Source organism: Mytilus californianus, unplaced genomic scaffold (assembly GCF_021869535.1).
Source record: "Mytilus californianus isolate M0D057914Y unplaced genomic scaffold, xbMytCali1.0.p SCAF_4, whole genome shotgun sequence".
In the NCBI taxonomy this organism is placed as follows: Eukaryota; Metazoa; Mollusca; class Bivalvia; order Mytilida; family Mytilidae; genus Mytilus; species Mytilus californianus.
Genome location: NW_026262690.1, coordinates 4,455,138 through 4,478,869, shown reverse-complemented (window position 1 = coordinate 4,478,869; position 23,732 = coordinate 4,455,138). Strand labels below are relative to the sequence as shown.

General features: G+C 32.0%; 1 protein-coding gene and 1 long non-coding RNA gene across 4 annotated transcripts in view; one reads left to right on the top strand and one right to left on the bottom strand.

The window, feature by feature from the left end:
* The window catches only part of LOC127739421 (uncharacterized), a 143,580-nt gene that overhangs the window by 26,316 nt on the left and 93,532 nt on the right, over window positions 1–23,732 (bottom strand). The window lies entirely within an intron of this gene.
* LOC127739387 (intraflagellar transport protein 80 homolog) lies at window positions 1,109–22,660 on the top strand. The gene is made up of 18 exons (XM_052251108.1): window positions 1,109–1,360; window positions 2,116–2,226; window positions 4,940–5,008; window positions 5,520–5,629; window positions 7,566–7,655; window positions 10,269–10,406; window positions 10,782–10,906; window positions 11,727–11,900; window positions 12,528–12,602; window positions 13,756–13,919; window positions 14,623–14,687; window positions 16,013–16,148; window positions 17,510–17,657; window positions 18,439–18,610; window positions 19,144–19,233; window positions 19,802–19,974; window positions 20,473–20,596; window positions 21,264–22,660. Exons 1-18 carry the CDS (start codon window positions 1,282–1,284, stop codon window positions 21,423–21,425), a joined length of 2,205 nt encoding a protein of 734 aa, XP_052107068.1. The 5' UTR covers window positions 1,109–1,281; the 3' UTR covers window positions 21,426–22,660.

The following is a 23,732-nucleotide window of genomic DNA, read 5'->3' as shown; positions in this document are numbered from 1 at the left end:
GGTTTGAATAGGTAAATTAAAAAATTTTAAGTTCTTAGACCACATTCATTCTGTGTCAGAAACCTATGCTGTGTCAAATATTTAATTACAATCCAAATTCAGTGCTGTATCAAGCTTGAATGTTGTGTCCATACTTGCCCCAACTGTTCAGGGTTGGACCTCTGCAGTCGTAACAAGCTGCGCCCCAGCAGAGCATTTTATTAAATTCTTAGATTTAGACTATCTATTTGTAAACCAGTCAAACAAAACCATACATTAAAAATTCTCTAACAATAAAATAATGAAATTTGGGTAGTTAGTTTAGAAAGCAATTCTGGGAAGAGTACCAATATACAGTCGGGCAATAAATTAAGAACTTATAGAAAATTTGATATTTTTGTGTTTGAACCATAGTTAAGAATAAATTCAAAAAATGACAGGCAAATAATTACAAGATTTAGCACTAGCAGTCATGACCTTGAAATTGAAAGAGGGAGGTATATTGGTATAAAAGCTGAAGACAGAAAGTGTAAGCTATGTAAGAACACAGTTGAAGATGAACTACATTTTCTTTTAAAATGTCCTATTCTGAAAGATACAACATCTCAACATCTGTAATTTAAATTCTAAATTCAATTTTTTTTTAAAGGTATCTATTGAGATGAAACTTGTTTGGATTCTTCCATCTGAAGATCTGTTTGTTACTTCAAACTTATCTAAATTATTAAACTCCCTATTTGAAGAACGAAAGAAACTTCTAGAAAGTATAAATGGAGTTTGAAAAATAAAAAAAATAAAAAATCGATCAGGAGTTGTCTCCCATAGGCCTAGGTCTATAAATTGATGAAGAAAACATATTTTCTGCAGGTCACAGTGGCTTCCAAAAGACTTAATGTTTTGTCAGTGACATTGTTTATATGTTACTTTGTTTAAATGTGTATACATGTTTTTATTTAAATGTACTTCAATCACTCTAATCATTCTAATCATTGACTCTTCTTTATTGTGTAATAATTTATTTGATTGTATTGCTCAAATTTTGGGCACCATGATTGGTTAGTAAAAATATCTTATCTTATTTTGTCTTATCTTATCTAATCTTATCTTATCTATGAGCTGTCAGTAAATTTGGTTAAGACACCTTAACATTTTTCACATTCTGAACTAGTCAGCTGTGTAGGATGGACAACTCCAGAAGAGCTATATTCAGGTGCTGATGATCACTTGGTTCTGAAGTGGAATCTGAGTAACAATGAAACAAATACTCTTGTAAAGTTACCAGATGATGTATTTCCTACAGATATGCACTGGTTTCCTAAATCTGCTGCTGGTGGTGGAAAGAAGACTGGATCAGACCTCTTTGTTTTAACATCAACTGATGGTAAGGTTTTCACCAAAAAGTAAATACATCAATTATATTTGTGTGTTTTAATTTAAATTAATTGTACATGACATACACCATCTTATAAATAGACAAGGTTGGAGGTTTGTGTATACATGAAATGGTTTACCTGAAATTAAGTCCACTGCATTTTGTGCCTGTACCAAGTCATGCTATCTGGACCATGTGTTGTTCCTGTACCAAGTCAGGCTATCTGGACCATGTGTTGTTCCTGGACCATTTGTTGTTTGTTTTTTAAGTCTATTTGTATGGAGTAGTTGGGTGTTGTTGGTTTGTGTGGTCTAATTTTCTGTCCAATATGTTTGGTAATTCCTGTTATCCTTGTATATATATTTAAAAAAAATTAAAAATTATGATCTATCCTGAATGAAAAATGTAACTACATCTTGATGATGTACATGCATCTGATAGACACAAAAAAAATGACCTTCTACTAAATACATTTAATAAAAAAAACTTTAAAAGTTTAAGTTATGCTACTTTAATACAATTTTAGAGGAATAATATTTCACTGGAAATGCCATGATACTTCTGTTGGCTGTATGATTGAGTGAATGATGGATTCTTAAGTCTAACAACTTATATTCCATGCATATTTAGGACCATATGGCATTTGACAATAAATGATCTCTTTGAATTGTAACATTACACTAATAAAAGGGGAAAACAGGGCTATTTGTTTCTGTTAACTATTACTGTATGAATAAGTTATCATATTAATTGGTATTTTATAGGGAAAATTCACCTTATTAGTAAAACAGGAAGAGTTGAAAAAAGTATAGAGGCACACAAAGGTGCAGTATTAGCAGGAAGATGGAGTTATGATGGGTCAGCACTTGTGACAGGTAAATAGGATATTATATAATGCATTAAGGTTTTTTTATTCCTTGTTAATATGTTAGTGGAATAATTTCTCAAAACTTTAAAAACAAAGGATTTCAAGGTTTCTCTAACTGTAAAAACTTATGATTTTGTTCGACAGGAAAAATACCTTAGATATTGAAATTAGTAATGACACAGGAGTGGTGTGAAATTGAAAGAATTTATAATCAAATTATGATTTATTGAAAATGTTTGTCAACAGAGTACTTTGCTTAGAATATGAAAAGAATTAAAAAACCATGAGATAAGAATTCATATTGAAAAGACAACTGGAAAAACAAAAAACAATAGTATGTAACAGGACAGATAGTTGATTGATACTGTCTAAACAATACTAATGCTTAGGATAGTACAAACTGCCGTTTAAACCCAGAAGGGATATCGGATACATGTTATTTAAATGTCCCCTAGAAGGCTTTATAGGGGCATATTTTAATCTAGTTTTGACCTTGAAATGTTTGTTTTTGCTTTTCATAAGCAGATCAGCTGTGATACATTGTTTTGTATTCAGTCATTCTTTGGTATTGATGAAACTTCAAGTACACATATTGCCTATTGTTCAGATTAATTTAATAGTTTATTTTATTTTATAGCTCTAAGTATGGATTTTTTTGGATTTTCTGCAAGCTTATTCTTTTCAAATCTGAAATTCAAAAATTTTGATTGTTTTTCTTTTGTAAAAAACGTTTTTCTGTATGATCTCTGCTTGCATCATTGCCATTTTAAAGATGTCAACAAGAGTAGTTGTCTAATCTGTAAGTTTACTAATGATGTCCTATTCCCTATTGTGACATGTTTTACCTAGTAAGTGGGCCTGGATTCATATGGTGAATGATACATGCCAGTGTTCCAGCTAGCATGAAATGGAGGGGCGCCGCGCCCCGCCCTCGAAATTTTGCGCCCCTCTGCCTTTTTTAAGCGCCCCTGCGCCCCTCTGTGCCCTTTTGAAAAAAGTTTAGAAAACGATCTTTTTTCCTCATATCGTCGCCATTTTGTTGAGTTCTTTATACACACACTTCATTAAGACAACAGATTAAAATTGTTGACACTTGTTACCTGTATATAATCACCTATTTGATTAGAGTCAATTACTTAATCAGGTGAAATTTACGACCCTGTCTAATCCCTTTGCCCTGAAGCACCAAACATCCAAGTTAAATGAATTGATTTTTTAACACCTGACGATGTAAAATAGAATTTATAAAATAAATGTGAACGATGTTCATTTCTATTGTAATTGTTATTTATAAAATAACATTCATTAAAAAAGAATCATTCCAATAGTATATTGTAAATCGTCAACACGCAGAATGCCGACGAAAAAAAGAAAAATTGACCAATTCGAAAATGACAAGAAGAAAATATCAAAGACATGCCAGTCTATTACATCTTTTTTTCAAGAATAATGACCATCAAAGGTAAAAAAATAATATAATTCTTTACCTTTATGAAAAATCGAGAAGAAGAAAGGTTTCTATCAGATATCGCAATTGTTCTTCTATTGTAAATTCCGCCGATTACGGAGCACTCAAAAGTCCGATTTTTATATAATTTTTCTTAAATTGAAATCCGTTTTGACTAACTTTAATATTGATATTATTAGATACGCTCAACATGAAATATACGGATATGCATGTTGAATTGATAATAAACTTTCAAAGTCGAATTAATTTATTATTGTGCCGATTACGGAGCTCTCGAAAGTCCGATTTTTGTATCAATTTTCTTATTGAAATCCGTTTTGACAAACTTATTGATATTATTAGATACGCTCAACATGAAATTTACGGAGATGCTTGTTGAATTGATAATAAACTTTCAAAGTTGAATTAACAAACTTATTTGTTGAATCAATCTATTTCTCAAGATCGAAATAAAGACAATTGTCTCATTGGCACTCTTATTTAAATTCACAACCAAACCTACACAATTTTCAATGTATGTAATAGTATAGAGTATATAACTTAGCTACATGCTTGCTAAAAATATGTCATTATGTGGTAATATTAAGTATTTGATTTTTTTCAGGAGAACGCGCTAAAGTGCCCTTTTTTAAAAACGCGCCCCTCTTTTTTCAAATCCTAGCTGGAACACTGCATGCATAGCTTGAGATGCCTATCCGGTCTACACACCTCCTTTTGGATTTCCTGCAATTCCCTCAGTACAATAGTAAAGGGCCATTATGTTTTCCTGTGTGTTATTCTATCTGTGGGTTTGCCTTGAAGTTTTTTACTATGAAGTTGTGGCCATATCAACATGAAACTTGTACAGATGTTCATAATGATTTGAACTTTTCGAATATTTATGGGTTTAAGAATCACTGATCATGGAATTGTGTGAGCTGAGCAGTGGTGTCTTATAAACATACATTCTTGTTTTCTCCTGCTTTGTATACTCACAATGGATCAACTTGTTTTGAACATCTGTCATCTACTGTTGTCACTTAATTATATGAAAAAAGAAACCAATCCACAATGATTTGTGTAAGTGCCTGAAGGATTGTCAATTGTTTGGATAGATAAATGAACAAAAATAGACTGTTCTTTTAGAACTTTTTTTTAATACAAGTTGATGAGGAAGTTATTTTAGAAAAAGTCTGATAACCAATATGAATGATAAGAAATGTTAGATTTAATATTTACCATAAAACATTATTTTGCTACAATTCTTTTTCAGCTGGTGAAGATGGTCAAGTAAAAATTTGGTCAAGAAGTGGAATGTTAAGGTCAACTTTGACACAAAACAGTCAGTATTAATGTCAATCTGATATTCAAAATGTTCATTTTTAAGATACAAGATACTTATTATGCCAATTACAGAGCCCATTACTGAGCAGAATAATCATCATTACAAAAACAATATACAATATATTTAAACTAAATAAAATAAGAAAATAATTGGTTTCAGGTACTAAGGATTAGTATGATTGTTATAAAATAAGATTAAGTACAAATTGATTGTAGAAAATAAAATCATAAAATAATGTAATGATCTAGTAGTTAATAAGGAAATATATGGAATATAATGTAAAATTTATATCATAAATTTTTCAATGTAAAATTATTGAATTATATATACACTTAATCGTGTGTACAATATACATGTAGAAATACTTGCACATACATAAATGTTATAATTCGAAGGTGAAAAATTATGTATGTTCCAGTGATTGTATAATAAAATTTTAGTCATTTATCAAAGGAGATTCTACATTTGTCACATTTTCCAATGAAATTGTCATAATTTTTGTTTTCAGGTTCTTCAGTATATGGTATAGCATGGGGACCAGACTCTGACCAGGTTCTCTTCACGAATGGAAGACAGTTGGTGATCAAGTCATTACAACCTAATGCTAAACCAACAATGGTGAGTTTATTTTCTGACATTTATTAGTAAGAAATGAAACATTTTCACTAAAACCAGAAAAATTTGTAATTTTAGCTTTTGTATATTCAGATTTTAGATAACACTTGATACATGATTTGTCGATTTACTCTGAACTTATTATTAAATGGCAAGTTTTACGTCTTGTTTTCAGAAACTAAGTGACCCACATGTACATTCCTATAACATGATGTAGGGACTTGTGTTCACTTCTCAGATACCAAATGAGTTTTGTTTAGATCATTACAGTATCAACTACATCTAATGGTAGTTGACAAAACAGTCATATTACTATAGTATTAATTAATGGGTGTTTTCATAATGGCCCTGTTATAAGTCCATGGTCTGTTATAATGGTCGAGGATGTCTGTAATGGCATGAGGCAATGCCGAGGGACATTACAGCCTCCAAGGTCATTATTGCTGACTGAGGACAAATAACAGGGTCAATTTGAAAACACCCATTTCTTAACACTTTTATTAACCAAACCGTCAATGTGTAATATTAAACTAAGCCAAATCAGTTTTTTGTGGAGAAATTGTATATATATAATTACCGGTATACCAAATGCAATATTAAAAAGAAAGTTATTTAAGAAATAATTCAAGCCCCCATAAATTATTTCTATTCTAATAGGACAAAGACAGCAATTCTTTTGGATCGAAGCGCTCTGTGAAGGGAAATATTTGCTGTTCCTGAAATTGAACACACTATTAATATTGACTTAAATAACGAAGAAAATTGAATAAGTGACATTCTTAAACGATATACAATAACATACTAAAGACAGATTTGGATGAATTTAATTGACTATCTTACTTTCATTTAAGAAGTTACGGACATTATACACATTCTTACCATCGTTTGTTTATGTTTTAATGTTTTGACGAGACTCAGTTTCCCATTCGTGCATTTTCGCGTAAAATCCTTACTTACTTACGTCGTCATTCAATGATGTCATTTACACCATCTGACGTGAAGTAAATCATTCATAAAAAGCATATGACGTGGAAGTAGGATTGGAACAGCCCAAACAAATCATGACGTTGCCTATTAGCTGACATGAATATATTCGAATTTTACCACGGGTGTGTACTCAAATCGTTTGAAGAACGTCATATTAGAATGTTTTTTACTCTTTATAAAGAAACTGTAATGATCAATTTGCTATATATGTGTTAAATATCATATATGTAACACCCTAAAACATGTCTGCTATGTCAAAATATGTCCTTTTTCGCTCAAACATGTCCTTAAAATTAAATATTCCAACTGCACTTCCTCTAGACATTATTGTATTTGATCAGATGTGTCCGATTTCCACTTCTCCCAAATGTTTTCTACAATTTCTTTCCGCTGAAACGTGTCCACTTTAAGATGTCAGAACTTTTCAAAACTTATAGCCCTAATATTGCCCCTGTGACCTCAGTAACGTCTATTGCAAATTTAACAATGGGGACACCTATGCAGGGTTGCTATTAACATCATAGCTGCTACGTAGGGCTACATAGATTTGGAGTGCTGAACGTATAGCTAGTCTAGCTGCTCAATAGATCTAGACCACTGGACGTTAAGCAACCAACAATCAATCAATTAATCAATAGATCTAGATAGCCAAAGAAAATCATGCTATCTAAAGAATCCAAAATGGCATCTTATTGATTATTACTATCCACATCCATGTTATTTTCTTGTGGGGTTTTGTTCATGGTTTGGCTCTTAGAAGGGGCAATTAAATCTTGGCTGTCTTCATTGTTGGCATTTTACATCCTCTTACAGTGCATTAAAATGAACAGTGAAATGTTTGCATTGGGTAAATTTTGGTGGTAAATGCCTATCAGGAATATAGGTAGAATTAAACACTCACCAATTTTACTCATATATGGTAAAATGTAAAGCTATGACATTTACCTTTTAGTGGAAAGCCCATGATGGAGTAATACTGAATGTGGACTGGAACCCAGTTAACAATTTGATTCTGTCTGGAGGAGAAGATTGTAGATATAAGGTAACAATTGAATAATGTTCATTGTATATTTAAAAAAATAAAAATTTGTTAGAAGTACCTAAACAAAATTGAATGTGGGTTTCTCTATTTTGAAAATCATCAGCAAGAAAGAATTTTATCTGAATCGTCTTGGGTGCACTAATGTCTCTGATATATTGCCTTGACCTTATTTGAATGCCCTAGTGGTCAGATGAAGTTTTCAGGCACAGGTCTGATTAGCAGTAACAACACTTGATATGTCAATAATATAATGTATTTTGATTGAATGAAATAAGTATATATAAAAAAAAGGAGATGTAGTATGATTGCCATTGAAACAAATATCCACCAAATGAAGAGGATGTAAGCAACTACAGATCACTGCATGGCCTTCAACCCATACTGTATATCTGTCAGGCATATTTCATATCATCTTCAAATCATTTTCCTGGTCCAGTGGTCAGTTTAATTTTTATACGACCCCAAACAAACTTTGCGGTCGTATATTGTTATGACGTTGGCGTCGTCGTTGTCCGAAGACACATTGGTTTTCGCACTCTAACTTTTGTTTAAGTGAATGGATCTCTATGAAAGGACAAGGTTTGATAAGCCCCCGTTTTGGCCCCCCTATTTTCTTATTTTTCAAATTTTGTATTGGAAAGCTACTTATCATGTTAAAATATTCCCTGAGGTTTGAAGTTTGTTTGGATGAACTTCAAAACCCTTAATTTCAGCAACTGGGTGAGGTGAGGGGGTAAACTTTCCGTTATTATTCACTTTGGAGGTGTTCCGTACAACGATTTTTTAGTTTTTAAGTGCCTGCGCCAACGTGACCCAGGAATTTTTCTATTACAATGTCATTATCACTGTTTTTGCTGTCTAAATCGCCATAATTTTCTCCGGGTCACGTAGGCGCACGCTATTAAATTTTAAGAAACACAGGCCAAAAATCGTAATTTTTCCTACTTTTGGCGTTTTTGATGCCCTTTCACCCCCCTCACCTCACCTTGTTGCTGAAATTAATGGTTTTGAAGTTCATCCAAACAAACTTCAAACCTAAGGGAATATTTCAACATAATAAGTAGAATTCCAAAACAAAATTTGAAAAATGAGAAAATAGGGGGGGGGGGGGGGGCCAAAACGGAGGCTTATCGTACCTTGTCCTTTTACCATAAGGTTCAATACCACAAAAGGAAGGTTGGGATTGATTTTGGGGGTTATGGTACCAACAGTTAATGAATTAGGGGCCAAAAGGGGCCAAAAATAAGCATTTTTGTAACTTCAAGACATAACTTGTGTGTTAGTGTATGGATCTCTCTGACATTGTACGACAAGGTTCCATATCACAAAGGGAATGGGGGGATTGATTTTGGGGGTAATTGCCTCAAAATTTTAGGAATTAGGGGCCAAAAAAGGGGCAAAAAACAAGCATTTTTCTAGTTTCATGACAATAACTTGTGTGTAAGTGTATGGATCTTTCTGAAATTGTACTACAAGGTTACATATCACAAAGGGAAAGCTGGAATTGAGTTTGGGGGTAATTGCCCAAAACGTTTAGGAATAAGGGGCCAAAAAGGGGCCAAAAATAAGCATTTTTCTAGTTTCCAGACAATAACTTGTGTTCAAGTGTATGGATCTCTCTGAAATTGTACTGCAAGGTACCATACCACAGAGGGAAGGCTGGGATTGATTTTGGGGGTAATTGCCTCAAAACTTTAGGAATTAGGGGCAAAAAAGGGGCAAAAAACAAGCATTTTTCTAGTTTCAGGACAATAACTTGTGTGTAAGTGTATGAATCTTTATGAAATTGTACTACAAAGTTCCATATCACAAAGGGAAAGCTGGGTTTGAGTTTGGGGGTAATTGCCCTAAACGGTTAGGAATTTGGGGCCAAAAAGGGGACAAAAAACAAGCATTTTTCTAGTTTCCATACAATAACTTGTGTTCAAGTGTATGGATCTCTCTGAAATTGTACTGCAAGGTACCATACCACAAAGGGAAGGCTGGGATTGAGTTTGGGGGTGATGAATCATAAGGGGGTTCAAAAAAAATGTGGAGGGTGGGATTTTTTTCCCCTTTTTTTCCTTTTTTTTTCTTCAAAATTTTCCAATTTAAATTGGTTATTTCTGATTTATATATAAAAGCAAATAATAATGATATGGTTTGAATAGGTAAATTAAAATTTTTTAAGTTCTTAGACCACATTCATTCTGTGTCAGAAACCTATGCTGTGTCAAATATTTAATCACAATCCAATTTCAGAGCTGTATCACGCTTGAATGTTGTGTCCATACTTGCCCCAACTGTTCAGGGTTCGACCTCTGCGGTCATATCAAGCTGCGCCCAGCGGAGCATTTTATTACAGATTAGATCTGTATCTCATCAACTATGAAATTCATGTTACAAGGACTTGTTTTGAGCACCTCTATGCCCATAACAAGTTTCTTAATACCCCAGTTGAAGAGACCTTTAGAATAATTCAAATATTGCCACAGCAGATATTTTATTTTAATGGGTCCACTCCTGTTATTTTATTATCATTCCATCAGTAGCTTTGACCTTTGGATGTGAATTAATGATATGAAAAGGTTTACTATTGAGATGTTTTTGATTAATATCATACTTTTGTTTTAGGTATGGGATACCTATGGTAGAGTAATGTATAACAGCTCTGCCCATGACTATCCCATCACTTCAGTTGCCTGGACCCCTGATGGAGAATTGTTTGCTGTAGGATCTTTCAATACATTAAGGATTTGTGACCAAGCAGGGGTAAGTCACATAAATTGAATTGTTTAAATATTGAAATTAAACCCATCTAATTTATTAAATTAAGAAATTTGATAGCGGTTAATGTCAGATCTAATTTTTTGGACAGCTTTGTTTTAAGTCGACCATAGCAGGAAAGCTCTCGTCATTTCATTATTTTGAAAATTTCAAGGTAAACTAACAAGAAATGGAAATACAGCTAATATCAGGACTTTCTTCATTTCATAATGCCATATTACAAAGTAAGAATAAATTCAAAGAAAATTTCAACTTCACCCAAACCAAATTCTTTAAAAATATAACCTGCCCCTGGTAAATCTTCAATAATTAACAAAGTGTCATACTTTATTTCTAAATTATAGATGTTTATTTTTACAGTGGTCTTATTCCTTGGAGAAACCTAACACAGGGAGTCTGTTCAAACTGGCATGGTCTGGAGATGGCACACAGGTAGCAGGAGCATGTGGGAATGGTCAAGTACTTATTGGACATTTAATAGAAAGGTAGGTCATGTAGAGAGTTCAGGCCAATTTCCCTGGTAATAGGTCACATGGTAAATAATTAACGACTTTTTAGTGTAAAGATTGCATTCATGCAACCAAAACCCTTATGTTGCTGGCTTGATATCCAGACTTTATCACTTCTTATCAGAGAAAAAAACATAGTGAATTGAGTACAACATTCTATTCATACTACAATGATCAAGAAACGTATCAGTGAAATGTATACTCGGATAGTCAAGTTACAAGATGATGATGTGTATAACCATATCTATCAAGAAAATTACATAAATTGTGCCTGGAGTATGAATCTAGTATCTGTTCTAAAAATATCAATGATGTTATTGTTATAGTAATAATTAAAATTTAAGTAAGCTTCCATTGTCCATAATTGTAGTTGAACCAACTACCATTAACATCAAATGAAGAATATTGCCTTCCAATGCTTAATACAATGCAATGTTTTAATATTTAGTTCTAACTACAAAGTAAATGCTTGTGAGCACTGAAGGATGAAAATGGCCCTACCTTTTTTAAATGCAAATAGTTCATATCGTGCACTTTCATTAAAAATATCCCTCATGTGAAATAAGTTTAGAGGAAAATGGTCCTACCTTGTTTTAATGCAATTAGTTCATGTTGTCAGGTTTTAGGACTTATTCAGTAAGCTTCATAATCTATATGTGCTGACTAAGTGCCCTTATTTTTTTTTGTTATAAAATTGTTTTAATGAAAATACTTGGATTCAGATATAGGTTGTTTTCATAATTAATTTGTGTAATACCTTTATTTATGATTTGATAATATTTTTTCTACATGACAGGCGACTTGAATGGAAGAATTATGAAGCAACAGTTGTTAGTAGTAAACAAGTAGATGTTAGGAACGTAGTCAATGATGTTAAAGATAAGCTGGACTTCCGGGACAGAATCATTAAATTATCGTTTGCCTATTCTCATCTCATTGTTGCTACTTCATCACAGTGCTATATATTTAAGTAAGTTTATAGCCTTTCATTTGTTCGTTTTGCAAAGTATGTTACCTGTACAGATTGTCTGTATTTTATATGAATATTTTATAGAAAAAACGAATTACTGTTAGCAGACAAAAAATCTACAGTTTACAGTCAATTTGGAAAACCACTTATCAGTCCAAAATTTAATTGATCAGGGTCAAAGGACACTTGTATTATTGAAATCAACATTTTTAAAGCTTTTTACTGACAAGAGGTTAACAAACAATGTTAGGAATGTCTTCAGACAAAGCAGATTTTCTTGATACGAACTATGGAAATAATTGTAGCTTTAACACATGGTAAAAAATATGACACATAAGCATAAAAAAAAGACCAAATACATGCAGAAGTGCAAAGATTCTTGTGTTTTTATGGCCGTGTTTAATGCCTTTAAAAAGGGTAAAGAACATGGTTTAGTGCACGACTTCAGTTGCAGTCAGGCAGAAAAAAAATGATTGCTTTCAGCTCGGTTGTATTGAAATATTGTTTCCACAATGATTTTCAGATGTAACCATATTTTATGATTAAAGTAAATTTCTTTTTATAAATGATTTGCTATTAAATATGTCAAGCATGAACTTATATAAAATTATTTTATTTGAATTTCAGTGTTAGAAATTTCAACACACCAATGATATTTGATCTTAAAGAGGGCAATGTGACACTTATCCTTCAAGCAGAGAAGTAAGTTTGTATTTTTGTTCCTCATCTCTTTTATACTGTCCTTTGTCAGTTATTCTAATGTCAACTTCAACTGTAAATTAATTTATGTTTTTCAGAATTTGTAATGGAAAAAAGGGATATGAATTATTATTTCATGACACAAAATCCATGCAAAATATTTAACAAGATCCAAGGCAAAAGTGCTTCTCACTGCAAGTTCAAGAAGGGCATTAGCAATGGTTTGAGTGGACATCTCGGCTAGATGTTGATAAACCTAAATTTTTTTTATCAACTTCTTGTTTTTGGCAAAAAAATGTTAGAACAGACTACATTGACTAATTGTTAGACAATTTATAAAATCATGATCTCCTGTTCATTTCTCTATACAATTAACATAAAGAAGGAGGTGCAATTAAGGCCCTTTTGGGTCTAAGAAATGAAATATTACAAAATGAGAGGAGTCTTTTGGCATAAAGATAATTGATATGTACATGTATATGCAAATTTAAAATATTTTGAATATTTACAAATATTTTGCCATCATAGAATGGCCTAATTTTGATACAAAAAATGACTGGAATATTGAGCTCATGTAAATACCAAATAAATATTTACATAGAAGGTGTTGTTGTTCTAGACAAACATTGTTTACATAGAAGGTGTTGTTGTTCTAGACAAACATTGTTTACATAGAAGGTGTTGTTGTTCTAGACAAACATTGTTTACATAGAAGGTGTTGTTGTTCTAGACAAACATTGTTTACATAGAAGGTGTTGTTGTTCTAGACAAACATTGTTTACATAGAAGGTGTTGTTGTTCTAGACAAACATTGTTTACATAGAAGGTGTTGTTCTTCTAGACAAACATTGAGCTAAATTATTTTATTGGTTCTTGCATGTGCTCTGTATTTGCAAGTCCAAAAACTAGTTGTAAATTGGCAAAAAATTTGGCATTTTATACAAAAAAAATGTGTAGAAGGATCTTTTCCATGATTTTCACTACATTTATTATAAAGTCATGGATAGTAAACTATTGAACACTAAGTTGAATAAAGCCTTTAAAAGAAGTGAGAAATTTTACAATTTTTTGCAATTTTAAGTACCAAATAATTACTCTTATCATATCCCCTCCTTTGTTTGCAATAGTTTTCACATTCCAACTCTTAATTTTTTAGACATTTTGTACTTGTTGACACAGCTGGTGTGTATATTTACTCCTACGATGGTAGAATGGTATCTTCACCTAGATATGCTGGTATGAGAGCTGATGTTCTCAATTATCAAACAGTGGCACTCAGTAACGACACAATTGCTATTAGGGATAAAACAGATGAAAAAGGTTGGTTTTAGTTAAACTGCACTGTAGAATTTGAAGTAAAAATTATGACTAGTAGTATTCTGAGAATTTTGCTTTTAAGTCATTCATTTGAGCCCCACGACTAATTATTATACCTCTACTCTAAAAGTAGAAGCTATATTGCTTTAACCTTGTCTGTTCGTTCGTCCCACAAATATTTTATATGCACTTTTATCAGGAACCGCTGAACAGAATGACTTCATATTTAGTCAGCAGCTTAACAGTGATGAGTTGTTACTTGTGACCTCTTTAATAAGCCTGTATTATTGTAAGGTGTACATGTCCCTCTAACAGAGCTAACCTGACCCTAACATTGTTTTATTGTGTATTGATCAACGTAAAATATTTATGGTCAGGTGATCCTTTCAGTCACTATGAGTAAAAAGTCAAATATATGATCTCTATGGAATTAGTTTTTATGAAGCAAGTGTCAAGACCTTTTTCTTAAAGATTTTTTTCAGTCATAATCACTTATAAAGAGTGGGAGACATTTCAGATTTTTACTGGTATTAGGAAAAATAAGTAAATCTAGCAATTGAAAACCAAAAAATCATAGGAGAAACCCTATATGAAATATTGTCAAACTTGAAATATTTAAAAATTGAGATTGATCTGGTCTTCAGCAATGCATTTCGATCTATAAATCATTAAAAAGTTCTCTAATATTAATTTTTCTTTTTTTCAGTTGTGTATGTATTTGATGCACAGACTGGGAAGAATTTGGGTGATGGTAAACCCATTACACACAAGGTAGATTGAAAATAATAGATAAAAGGTCTATATTTTAGTTAACTTTCATACTCTTATATACTCAATTTGAGCTCAGTTGGAAAAAAGGGCTTGTGTCAAGCTATTTTGCATCCATTATCCATCATCTACTGTTATTTGTCTGTCATGAAGAAATCTTGAAATCAGTGGGCTAGTTGGAAATATGACTGATTTTCCTGCTGATCCATCATCCACCATTGCAACTGTTACTAAAAATAGAACATAGGAGTAAAGTCTATTGAAATTAGACTAAATAATCATGCAAACTCTAAAACAGTCATGTATTTGCCAAACTTGGTAAAATAATTGGTTGCAGTGTTTTCTCCTTGCCATTATAAAGCTGTGATTTTCATAACTATATGACACTTCAAACAATAGATTGGATAATATTACAACAGTGTAAATTATTTAAAATATTTTGGCTGAGTTGTTCATTTGAAATGACTTGGTAGTCTGGGCATCAATAGTGCTTGTTTAAATGACTATGAAGGCTTTTGAGGACCTGTTTTATAGAAGAACATAATGTATTTGCCAATGTCATTGCTAAAACGATATTAAAATATAATTTTAGAGATAAAACAATTCGGTGACAACAAATGACATATTTTCCCACAAAGTTTACAAATTTTAGCTCATTGATTACATTCATCGCCAGCTGTGTGGTAGAGTGAGTGATAAAGGAAATGCTGGGCACATGCTCATGTGTTTGCTTTTATTCCATCTATCTACCTTGTATGCTATTTCACCACTACTGTGGTCTTTGATAAAATTCAAAATTTGTGTGAGCTTTTAAATCAACAATATATTGATCAAGTTTAAAAAAATATTATTGAGTTATGGCTGTCGAACATTAAATCTTGAAAGCACCTTCATTCATATAGTTTTTGATTTATTTTGATAAAAAAATTATGTTGATATAAAAAGTTTCTCAAACTGGAAAGATATTGCAACTCACACCAATGGAAAAATTGTATGGGCCTATATCCGTTGGAAATCTAAGTAAATATCAAAGATTGTCCAGTAAGTGCTCTCACCAATTCCTGAGGAATTTTGATAAAATAGATATGCAAATTGTTATGACTCCCAAGCTGACCAGTCTTTGTTCTTACTCCACAATGCTACATGCTCGATGGAGAAGCCACTAATACCAATTTTGAAGTCTTTGGTTTAACCTGACAGGGGATCCAGCCTATGACCTCAAACACTAAAGTCAAGCATGCTACAAGAAGAACACCAAGTATATTTAAATATGAGGGTGATGTTAATTTCATATTTCATAATAACAAGTGATTTAAAACTTTTTATAGTTAGAGGTAATGGAAATAGCACTTGACCAATGTGGACCAGCGACAGAGAGACGTCTAGCAATAGTAGATAAAAATAGGGATCTCTATGTGACAGCTGTTAGAGTGTTTGGTGGAGAAAGGAAAACACATAAATTAGGTAAGGAAAACAAGTTTAGCATGTCAATCACACCTTTTATATGTTAGAATCCTGATTTATAGATTTTTTTATTATGCCATGCCACATATGACCGAAGCATATAGGTTAACCTTTGTCAGTAATAAAATCAATACATATATATTTGGTTGTGGTTTGTGTTTATTTTATCAGAAACCAATGATGTTATATCACTATTGCAATCCTTTAAGAAAATACAACATATATCATCAAAAATTGGGTTGCTTTGACTTACATTAATGCTAGAATGACTTCAAATCATGAACCAACAGTAAATCCTTTATTATATAATATTTGCAATGATATGACCATTATTACTTGCATTTCACATTTGCACTTTGTTTATTCCATAAACACAACCCTTTTGCAGGGGAAACATAGATCAATAACACATCACCTTGACCAATATTTTATACTTCTGTTACTTGGTTAAAATCTTGTACAACTTATATTTTATCCCTACAATTAATTCACTTATATACTGCAAAATTAGTTCCACAACATAAAAGTCACCATGACATATATTTTATGCTTAAGCCACAACATAAAAGTCACCATGACCTATATTTTGCATAAGCCAGAACATAAGTCATTATGACCTATATATTATGCTTAAGCCACAACATAAAAGTAGCCATGACCTATATTTTATGCTTAAGCCACAACATAAAAGTCACCATGACCTATATTTTATGCTTAAGCCACAACATAAGTCACCATGACCTATATTTTATGCTTAAGCCACAACATTAAAAGTCACCATGACCTATATTTTATGCTTAAGCCACAACATAAAAGTCACCATGACCTATATTTTATGCTTAAGCCACAACATAAAAGTCACCATGACCTATATTTTATGCTTAAGCCAAGTACATTTCACATTAGGTCTTTTTTATAAACATTAACTTAAACACAATCACCTCAGTGGTTTCTTTGGTAGAATGCTTCATACAAGTGCAGGAGATCAGGAGTTTGATCCTTAGCTGGGTCAAACCAAAGACTTCAAACTTGGTATTTGCTGCATGCATGCAATATGTAGGAGACAGACAAATGACTAGCTAGGGGTAAGAAGTATATGTCAGGGTAGGTTGACATGTTTCCCCTAGCTTTTACATTTTTAGTTAGGTAAAAAAATCTGAGGGGGAATTTAGGTCTAGCACAAAACAGGGTATTTTTATATTACAATAATATGCATGTAATGCTTGCTACTGGACATATAAGTTGAAAATTGAAGTGCTATTTAACCTTTCAAAATAAATTCTATGACAATGTATGTTGTACTGCAAAAACACACCTTAGCATACAACAGCACCAATAAAATCATGGTTTTTACATTTTAGGAAACATGATTCAATCCTTGGCATGGAATGACTCAGCTAATATGTTGGCAGCATTTGCAGATAGTAAATTTACAGTATGGTATTATCCCAATGTCGTATTTGTAGACAGAGATCTTATTAATAGAACAGTGTTTTCCAAAGATGCAAGGTAAAAAATACAGGATGAGTACTACCACCAAAGAACTAACTACTACAGATTTTAAATTATGGAAAAGGGAAGAATTCTCTTAAAAATTCCTTTTTTAAGATTAAATTCTATAGCAATCATATTAAAAGAGAGATTATGATTCAGCATTGAAATGAGGGAATAAGTTAGTTTTCTAGAAATTGAATTTTGTAGATTTATTGTTTTAATGTTTTACAATCCATTACAATGTATTGTTTAGTTGTAAATGCTTTAGAATAATTGCTTCTGTTTGATGGATGGAGATTTCTGCGTTTATTTTCACCATGGTTAATCTTACTTTGTTTGTGGAGTTTGTTTATGATCAGATGTTGGCAAATGATTTACACATGTCCTTAACCTTATACCACCTCAATGGTCTCATGGTAGTGAGCTGGCCTTGAGTGGGAGAGGTTGTGGGTTCAAAGCCGAGCCAGGTCAAACCAAAGACTTAAAAATTGGTATTTGTTGCTGCTCCACCAAGCACACAGCATTTAGGAGTAGGAGCAAAGATTTGTCTGCTCGGCGTCAGAAAAATGTGTCTGATATGGTGACATGTCTTCCTGTGGAGTATTACCTTGTGAACTAGCATATTAAAAATCAGGCTAAGTGTGACTGTCTAATACAAAGCAGGGTTTATATTCATATCACATTATTATGTTCTCGTCCTGAATATGCATTTAATTTGCCACTGGACGTTAAACAGTCATCCATTCATCCATCCATCAACACTACCAACAAATGTATATGTTTTATTGTTTTACAGTGAATTTGGTAAGAATCCACAGATCTTACAGTACACAGGAAATCATGTTGTGATACGGAGAGCTGAAGGTTCTATAGTCAGTACAGTCACATCACCTTACCCATCAATACTACACAACTATGTACAGTCATCAAGGTTTGCTGATGCTGTTAGACTGTGTAGATTTGTTAAAGTAAGTAAAGGTTCTATAATCAGTACAGTCACATCACCGTACCCATCAATACTACACAACTATGTACAGTCATCAAGGTTTGCTGATGCTGTTAGACTGTGTAGATTTGTTAAAGTAAGTAAAGGTTCTTTAGTCAATACAATCACATCACCGTACCCATCAATACTACACAACTATGTACAGTCATCAAGGTTTGCTGATGCTGTTAGACTGTGTAGATTTGTCAAAGTAAGTAAAGGTTTGTTAAAGTAAGTAAAGGAGATGTGGGGCATACGTCAAGGAGACAAGAACCATACAAAACCAGGAAAGAAACCTAGACACATTCAGACCTGTTCCTTTCACTTTACTGCTACATATTAAAAGTGCAAATTTTAGGGGGATATAGCACAGTGTAATGTTCCTCTGAAAAGTCCAGAATATTAAGAAAAGGATTCAAGCTTCCAATTATATAAGAATGTTCATATACAGAAATATAAGAAAAACAAAAATATAAACGGTATTGTTAAGTGATTACCTATCTATCTTATTTACAGGATGACATTTTATGGGCGTGTCTAGCTGCAATGTCTGCTTATGCTAAAGATCTCAACACAGCTGAAGTGTCATATGCTGCCATCTTAGAGGTATGGTATTCCTGTCTATATGTAACATGTTTATTTATTGGATTTTCATTCATCTAGTTCTTTTTTTGATAATTTTTCAGTTTCTTGAAACCCATGGCATATTGTATAGGATTCTTGATGTAATATTCTTATTTAGGAATACTATTCATGAACATTGGTGCAATAATCCAGTTGTTGCATGGTAAAACTTTAATATGACATAAACATTGACATAAGTGTGAGACCTTATTTTGGTAGTCACAGACATTAGAAACCCTGTAGTAGTAGTATTGATGATAGGAAAGAAGTGTGCTATACAAATAGTTATTTGGGTGATGATTTATTGATGTAAAAGAAGTTAGGTGTACAAATAATCATGACTATCAATGAGACAACTCTCTGACAATGAATGTGATATCTTCTACAGATCAGTCAGAATGACAGTCTTCAAATAATAACAAAGACCCATGCAAGAAGAAAATCTTATGGAATTTTAATAAAACTTTTAAAACACAGAAGTTGAATTTATTTCCTCAAGAAAAGATGCTTTTTGTAGATGACATAAATTTATGTTGTTTGATTCTTTTAGGCAGAGAAAGTACAGTTTATTGTGAATATCAAAGACATACCAGTAAAAGAAGCTCGGAATGCAGAAATGGCCCTTTTATGTGGAAGTCCGCAGGACGCTGAGGCTATATTGTTGACGGCTGGACTCACATTCAGGGCAATTATGTTAAATATTCAACTTTATAATTGGGATAGGTAGGTCAACTTTATACTGCCTTATAAAATTCTGATACAGATGTGTTTTTTATTGTTGGTTAAGTTTCTTTAATAGATATAAGATTTTCCCATGATATTGATAAGACTTGAGTGCAATGCAGAAGCAGACATGGTAATCTGATATTGTTATTATGCTTTTGTTAAGTGTTATCCCAATATGGTGGGGAAAAATTATTAACTATGTTTTTTTGGTCTGTTCAGGAATAAATCCCTTTGGTCTTTGAAGGTACATTCCTCTCACCCCTACCACCACCAAATCATAACAGTTTATTACATTTATAAAATTTTGAATTGTCCATCAGAATTTTTAAAAAGTGCCATAAAAGACATCATGATAACTTGTGGAATTGTCCATTATGGTTTTTGTCACATTTTTTTTTCTCTCAATAAATCAGTGTTTTTTTATAAATGAATGTAATTGGATATTCTTGGCATAAAAATGACATCTATTGAATTTAATAATACTTTGAATTGTAGAGCATTGGAATTAGCAGTTAAACATAAAACTCATGTAGATACAGTATTAGGATATAGACAAAGATATTTAGAAAGATTTTCCAAGAAAGAGAATATCAAAAGATACCAACAGTACAAAGATGGAGTAAGTTGTCTTGAAACAAATCATAGAAATTTAAATATTTTGTTAGAGCTATTCCAGGAAAAAATGTATGGGAGGGTTGGACACCACATGATATATGTTTTTAGTGTGGTGGAACCAAATACAATTATGTTACAAATAAAATTAAAAAGATAGAGTATAAAAAAGTGTTATTCAACACACACCATACAGTTTTCATCATATGAAATAAAACTTTATATTATGGAAAAAGTGTGTCATTTTAGAAAAGTGTAATTTTTCATTTATGGAAAATTTGGAAATAACCGTCAAGTTTATCCAGCATAAAGGTTCTAACTGAATGTCTGAAAAAACAAATACAGAGTGATATGATATGGAAATAGGAACACATTTTCAAAAGTGACTGTGATTTGACTTAGCTGCACTTAATTTTATCATTAGTACTCCACTACACTTTCTGATTGTCAAAGTGGTTGAGCATTAGATGTGAAATGTCATCAAGACTTGACTGGTTTCTTCTTCTATCTAGTGTTCATGCACATTAGCCTTCCTGGTTGAAACCGTTAAATATTTTTTTCAGTATTTCGAGCTTGATTCATTAGTGATCAGAAAATGTATGTATAAAACTACCCAAGAGATAATGTAAAAGACAGATTATTTGAATCAGAATGTTTATTTTATTATTTTACAGATTGAAATAGACTGGGAGAAAATAGAATCCAAAATAGAATATGAATATCAAAAAGAAAGAGAACGACCAACACCTTCTTCCCAGCCTGCCTCTACAGGTTCAACAGGAAGTTCTGTGTCACGGACAGGTGGACCAAGACCAAGGGTCACAGCACAAACTTAGTCATTTATTATATGTTCATTTCTAAAAACTGTGATACTATTTATTTTGTTGTGAAAAGAAAACACTATAGTTAAGTTGTTTAATTGCTAAATAATGAAGAAAATGATAGCAAAACTTTAAAAGACAAAGTTACTGTATTCTTTTATTTCATGTGTAGTAAAAAATGAGAGAAAGTTAAAATAGTTTAATGTTGGAATATCAAATAATCATGCTTTGTTGTAACAAAACAGATATACTAGTTCTATGTCTAAGAAGGCAATGAGAATCAGTTGTTTCATTGTTTCTATATACATTTATATTGATATACACATCTTGTTTTTAAAAATATACTGTCAAAGGTAACAGCATTGAAAAGTTTTTCACCAATGCTTTTAATTGTTGCTGTGAAATTCAAAATGCAAATCTTGCAATAGGGAATAGGACAAATTTTCAGCAAGATAAAAGTAAACCATTAAATGTGCTATGCAAAATATTACTAGTCATATCTGTAATAAAGTTGTGTTAAGGAAACAGAAATGATTTAATTTATAAAAGAAAATCGCTTGTTAACAGTTTATAGATAAAATTCCAACTTATATTCATTCCAGTGTTATATGACATTTTCACATTGCTGTTTTGGAATTAAGTATGTTTTATAATGTCTACTGTGTTCTAGATTTTTGTATTTATTTTTTCCTGTTCTCAAGGGCGAAATGTTGTCCTCATCATAAAAAATTATGATAACCAGTTTTGGATGGTACTGAAATTGCACATAAAAAAACAATTTGCTTTAAAATATTCTGTTATAACATTAAAGTTCATGTTTTAAGTTTTTTTTTCCAACCTGACATAGTCTTCTGTAGTTCATTTTGTATAATCGCATTATCTCCAACAGTTTATATGCAGGTTAGGTTCTGATTTTTCTACTGTTTTGTCCTACATTAATTTTGAAAATTACCTTTCTAAAAAGTAAGATGTTCGTTAGTGAGACAATAATTCATTAAAGACCAAAGGAAAATAAAATGAACATGTACAGGTCCCTATTGTATTTACGGTTGAAATTCCCGCCTAATGTTACAACTGGGTAAGCTATAACTGCAACCTTTAATATTTATTGAATGCTTTATTCCGTCCAAATATTTTGTATTCATATGACATATATGATGTATAATGTTTGTTTACAAAGAATATCTATTTTATTTAGAGAAGCAGGTGGAAAAGAAAATCTCGTATAAAATAAAAAGTTAAATCTTTTATGTGCCCTTTTCTTTGTGTTTATTTATTATGTCCAATAATCAAATGTGTAATAGTATTGTATAAATTTATGATTTCAAGCTCATCATGCATAGAACATGTTTCTATAAGCTGTGATTATATTCTTGTATACTGAAAAAGATAGTGATACAAATCATTGTCATCTAGAAACTGATCTCATCAATATTACATATACAAACATTTCTGGATTTACAGTTGATAAAATTCTTAAATGGTTCTTTTAGGATGTTAAAACTGGAATGTGTTTGAATTCCTGGAGGAAATTAATATGAAAGTAGAAAATTCAAGGGAATTGACTGAAAAGGTCCTTGGTAACCCCTGAAAATTGAGAAAATACTTCTGTATGAATTTTTTTTAGATAATAAAAATGAAATAACTAATTTCGGTCATCAGTTGATCTCAATTATATAGCTGTTTATGTGGTCAAAGAAATAGTAAAAAAACACCTGTTTCTGGGAACCTACATTTTTTAGATTTGGATATTCTGGTAACAACAATTTACTGCTTATTTGATACTCATGCACAGGAAATAAAAAAAAGAAATAATTGAACTAGAAAAAGTTTTAATGGGATTATTTTTAGCTTAATTGGCTTTATGGGCCATATGAACTATTGCCATCACTTAGCACCCATCTTTGTTTGACTTTGTCAATGTGTAAACTGTTTATTTTTATCTTCCCTGCAACCACAAATTTTGACAATACTTGGGCTTCATGATATTTAGGGTTCAGATTTTAGATTCAATATTTGTATGCCCCGCCGTAGCGGAGGGGGCATTAAGTTTTACCCTTGTCTGTCTGTACGTCCGTCCGTATGTCCCAAAATTGGTTTCCTTTTTCTAACTTTAGTTTGCCTCAACCAAATGTTAGGAAACTTATACACAATGCTTATTACCACAAAACACAGATCAAGTTTGAATTTGGGTGGCATCACTTTTACCTTTCTAGAGTTATGCCTCTTTATAAATGGAAAAATTTTCATTTCATTTCCGTTCTCTAACATAAGTTTGCCTCAACCAAATGTTATGAATTTTATACACAATGCTTATTACCA